Here is a 5459-nt window from a genome sequence, read left to right as displayed (position 1 = left end):
AAATGTGGGAACTAAGACACAAAGGTACAAAGACACGTGCTGAAACACAAAACTTGAGCTGACATTGACATGGGAAGTGGAAACTGCAAACTTTCCTCATATGAGGAAATCTTTAACCTTGATGGTTTCCACCAAATGTTTTGGAGTCCCTGAGCAAAATACATTTCCTGCTAATTGGCGAATGTACTCTATTTATCCCTGCCTACTCAACAGAAAATAAAAGAGGATGTTTGAAGAGACACACTTAGGTTCTATGCATTTTCTATTAATCTTTATTAATGAGGATAAGAGCTTAGGGGTTACTAGCTTTTAACAAGGCAAGTAGCAATCTTTAATACAGATAATTTCTGTAATTTTTAAGGTTTAGGTAAAATGCAGAACCTTTAGGTATGCTGGGATATATAACTTGGTCTTTAAGAAACTCTTCAGTGTCAGGACTCTAAGAATTATAGGGCTGCTAAGGTGATTGTTATTTCTCTAGACACAGATATTTCAAGTGTGATTCAGTTGATGCCTAGTTTGAAATCCTTAATAAAACTTTACTCTGAAAGGCGTCTATTCTTAAAGCAAAATGTGTTATACTGAATTCATTTTTCACTTTGACTTCCTTTATAAAACTAATGATATATCCCTGTATATCTTTGGTACTCTTGTGTAAAAAGATAGCATTCAAGCATACAGAAAGAAAAGGTAAGAGTGCAGAAATAATAAGGAACCACAGAAATAAAATGGGAGTTATGGGGCTTTAAATAAAGAGAATTAAGCTCAAAGAGAAGTAAACATCTTTTCTTCCCACTGGGAGATGAACTCCAACTTTCAAACATAATTAATATCTCAAGAGTAAGGAAAAGGTCAGAGACACTCAGTGTCCAAGTAGCATTTTTCTTTCAAAGACAGAAAGACTTTGCTTTCTTTTGCTTTTTTTTGTCCTCCATCAGAGAAAAGACTTCTAATTATTCTAATTTCTAATACCTTGTACTTTCTAAGAGATTTCCTGCTGCTGTGGACCATACAATCTTGGTGTCCTCACCTCTCAAATGAATGCTCAAAATTTCATAAAAGGGATTATCTTTATATAATATCCATAAGTTTTTCCCCAAGTATAAAAATCTCACATAATATAAATTTTGCTGAAATTATGTGGATGTATGTGATTCTCATAGTTAATAATATATACAATAATCTGGAAAATAAATTTAGTGGCAGGTTAAATTAAAATGTCTGTACTTAATCCTTATGTAAAAAATACGCTTGATCACTTCTCAAATTATTCACATTTTCAAAATTAAAAACACAAGGTTTGTAGACACAGAACATTTTAGAATGAGAAACACCTTAGTTGACACATTGCCGTGCTGATGTTGGATGATGTCATCAGTGACTCTGTGTGTGTGCATGTGTGTGTGTGTGTACTTAAGTAGAAATTTTTCACTCTATTTTTCTCCCACTTAAAGCAGTTAATCTTTAGTTCAATGGCACTTAGCTATCACTGAGTATTTACTTCTCTTTCTTATATCTCTTGGACAAAATGCAATGTGATAACACATGTAGAACAGATGGCATACACTTTCTTTGAACTAAATTATGAGATACAATTTCAATTAAGGAATTCTTTTCTCTCAAAGACATTGTATTTACTTTCTCTTATATCATACCTTTGAACTTAATCAGTTCTTTTAAACATAAGAAAACCAAGGTAAAAAGCTCAATATAATTTGCCATCACAAGGAGTGATTGTAGAATTTAAAATAATAGGATTGTAGAATTGCAAGGGAACTTGAAGAGACCACCCGTGTGTCTGGTCTAACTTCCTCATTTCTGCAAGAGAGAAAATTAAATTCTGAAGCATTAAAGTGATTTGCTCAAGAATAGATGCTAGGTAGTAGCAGAGCCAGAGGAGAAACCACATCTCCCAGCTGTTGGTCCAGGACCATTTCAACTCTACCTCACCAACTCATTTATAACTTGGAGTTTTGTGTTTGTCTGATTTAGCTGAAGGTAGCTAGGATAGTCCTATGAAACAACTCAGGAATACTTCAAAGAACTTGCCATCAAGTGTAATGAGAATAGTACAGGGAAGACCTGGTAAAGAAACAGAAAGGGAAACCTTGATTATGGAATTCGAGACAATATCTGGAGGATGAGAGGACAGACCGTGTTCGAAGTGTGAGGACTGACAAATGTATATACTCATATGGGACAGTGAAAAAATTGTTGGAGAACAGGGAAGGGGTTAGAAAGCAGAATTTATATGAAGCAGAAAATCCATGTTGGGCAGTAACTAAATGGCTGCTTGGTGAGGAAGGAAATGGGAAACAGAGGAGAGACCGAAAGTGAAGGGGTTAGCAGAGGCTTATTAGGCATGGTTGATGGAGAGTGGAAGGTCACTAGATTCTAGTGACTAAATATCAGCTTCATGAGAGCAGTGATTTTCTTTGGTGTGTTTTGCCACTTGTGTACTCTCCATGCCTAGGAGACTGCCTTTTACAGAGTAAATATCCAGTAAATATTTGCTGAATGAACAGATAAATCAGTGAGTGAAATATGGGCACCAAGATGGAAGTTCTTGACCAGAGGGATGATAGGATAGAAACAATGTCCAAGGAAGAATATTTTTGTAAATCTGTAATGGATGGTCTCAATGTAAAAAGACAGAGACAAATCTTTCACTACGGAATGACCTGATGAAGCCTTAAATAAGAATCACAATCATAGGAAGAGACATATAAAAATGGCTTCAGAATCTCTTATGAAACAACAAACAATTGTAAGTTTTCATTATAATATGTTGTAGCTTAGGTAAACACAAGGCTGTCTTTCCAGGGTATCCTTGGAAGTTTTCTTAATTGTGGTGACTTTTCACTATAAAATAATGCCGATGGAGGAAGTGACCAGACTGGCAATGCAAGCTTTTCTGTCACTGATGGTTCTGTACCTAAGTGTTCCAGGGTTCATCTATCCTATTCCGTAACCACCCCCAATTACTACCTCTACTGTGCTTTTCCTAGCTGAACCCTGCCACTCAGCACAGATTGACTGATACCTTTATTTCAGCCAAGCGTCAGGAAATAAACTGAATCGCTTTAATGTGAAGAATGACTTCCTTGGTTTTTCCTAAGTGAGTGTTTATAACACATTCTGCATTATTTGAGAGGCCTACTTAAAAGCCAAAACCATTGATCTGAATATTTAAATTCTTGAATTTGCAGTACCTCAGATGAGCTAAGGTAACTGTTTTCTACTTGATTAATGACAGCAAGAATTCAACTGCAGTAGCTGGCATATGGGAAATTGCTGAGAATGAAGAGCCCATATTTTGGCTGACATGCTGTTCGCCGCTTTCAATTCTCCTTTAATTTCATCAAGTTCACATGAAGGAGAGAAAAGGCACTGGGTGATGTTCAGAACAGTTGTAGCACCTTTCTTTTTCTCTTCCGCAAGAAAAGAATAACTTTTTTTTCTTTCTCTACCGGTATCATTCTCATCTCACAAGTTTCATTCCTTTATAATGACAGATGTTCTGAAAGTGGCTGGTGTCATTACAGACACTGACCTCTCTAAGAGATGAACCTGTAGAACGCAAACGGAGCTTCCTTATCTTTGAAAATGCCATTGCCCCTTATTGCCCACAATGACACGTCCATACAAAATTCATGGATCAAATAGGGAGAGAAAAACGAGTGCCTTGGGAGCTGGGGTACAAAACTGGCGGGTGAGGGTGGGACCACAGAAATAAAAATCTTTTTCTCCTCCCAGAGATTGGCCTCTCTGTTTCATCCTTTCACATATTACATGTTTATGTGTAAACATTAGGTGAGACTTACCTTCTCTTTCTGCCTTTATATTCTCTGCCATGATATGATGGTTCAAACCTCAGACTTTGGAGCCAGACCTCCCTATGTTCCAATCTTTGATCTGCCATTTACTAACTAAGTGACCTTGGGGAAGCTATTTAGCCACTCCCTGTGTTACTGTCTTCAAATGCAAAGAGAGGATAATAATACAATGTCTCTCTTGGAGCAGCTGAGAGTGTTAAATGGGTCAACAAATCTACAGTGCCCATGACACTGCATGGTATGTGAAGCACACTGTATAAGTGTTAGTTGCTACCATCATTATTATGTCAGATGAAGTGCCGACTTCTACAAGAGTGCTTTCAAATGAAGAAATTCCAGTTATATTTTTTCCTCATTATAGAAGCAAAGACACTCTACGTCCAATTTGGGACAACTTAGAAGGACTTATTAAGAAGAAAAACAATCTCCCTCCAGTCATCTTACGACTGAGTGGTGGTAACGACTCCCAGTGTGGAGTGCGTTCCGCTTCTCCTTCCCTGCAATAACAGACCTCCTCTCGACAAAGAAAGAAAAAAGAAAAGAACACAGAATACTTTTATAAAGAGATGTGAATTAGGCAAAGCAACTGATTAGAAAGCAGGAAGCCTGCTTTGCAACCCCTGCACCTCCTATGTCACCCAGGTGGCGCCGGGCATTTCATTTCCTCACTCTCTGTTCCTTAGCCTCCATTGAACTACTGCAAAATGGGTACAGCGAGAGTGTCTCTCTGCCCTCCTTACAACAAAGCTGGGATGTACTCACTAACTTCTCAAGAGAGTGCTGTTAACATAGAAAAGGGCAAAGTGAGAAATAGGTGGGTATAGAATAGCTAAAGGCATAGTTTAGAGAGGATGTGGAAATGCAATGTGAGAGGGAACGAAAGGCAGGAAGGAGCTGTCATCTCTCCCTAGCTGTGGGAGCTCTGGGGAGATTTCCTTTAAGTTGCTGACTATAACGTGTTATAGTATTTGAAGAGTGTCCTCAGTAATGCATTTAGAATAATGCCAAAGAAAGAATTCCATAATAAACATACATCAGTTTTATCACTTTTTGAATCACCGTGTGATAAACCAAGAGAAAACGCTATGAAATCAGGATGCCTGAGCTCCTCATTTGAATTCACTCTAATGTCTTAATATATATGTCTCGCATGGTTATAAAACAGCACCATTCTGATCGCATCTGAACCCTCAGCTATCATCCCCATATGGGGCAAACAAATGGTTCATTTATTAAAAATAAAACAAGTCATTCTGAAATTGGGGGATTTACATAAACATAGGAGATATTGTGCTAGGAAAATGAGGGGAAGGTTGCCATTTTAATTTCTTTCTGGCCTATTTTAGTTCGGGATCTTTTCTTACCTGATATTGAGAGACTTTTTCCGCAGCTCACTCCACTTGAAATTCATATTATCCAAACGTCTTTGTAATAGGACCGCGTCATCAGAACCTTCCAGGGATCTCAGGATTTTTTGGCCATTTTCATCTAGGTTGTGATAGATATCTGTGTGAGCTTCGATTTCTCCTTGGAGGTCCTACGGGGCATCAGTGAGAAGAACACGTGCAGAATTACTAAACAAAAAAAAGACCGGGCTGTGACTGTGAATTTGGAGAATGGCAA

The 5459-nt window shown here is 37.8% G+C and overlaps 1 protein-coding gene across 1 annotated transcript in view; it reads right to left on the bottom strand.

The window, feature by feature from the left end:
- LOC104999961 (dystrophin-like) overlaps positions 1-5459 on the bottom strand; it is a 304788-nt gene that overhangs the window by 56695 nt on the left and 242634 nt on the right. The window contains exon 5 of the mRNA XM_010855597.1: positions 5201-5373. Coding sequence (XP_010853899.1) covers positions 5201-5373 — 173 coding nt within the window. The remainder of the gene's footprint in view (positions 1-5200; positions 5374-5459) is intronic.

The sequence above is a fragment of the Bison bison genome, unplaced genomic scaffold (genome assembly GCF_000754665.1).
Source record: "Bison bison bison isolate TAMUID 2011002044 unplaced genomic scaffold, Bison_UMD1.0 scf7180017864366, whole genome shotgun sequence".
NCBI classification, from domain to species: Eukaryota; Metazoa; Chordata; class Mammalia; order Artiodactyla; family Bovidae; genus Bison; species Bison bison.
Note: the sequence above shows the minus strand (reverse complement) of the source record. Positions and strands in the feature narration are given on the sequence as shown.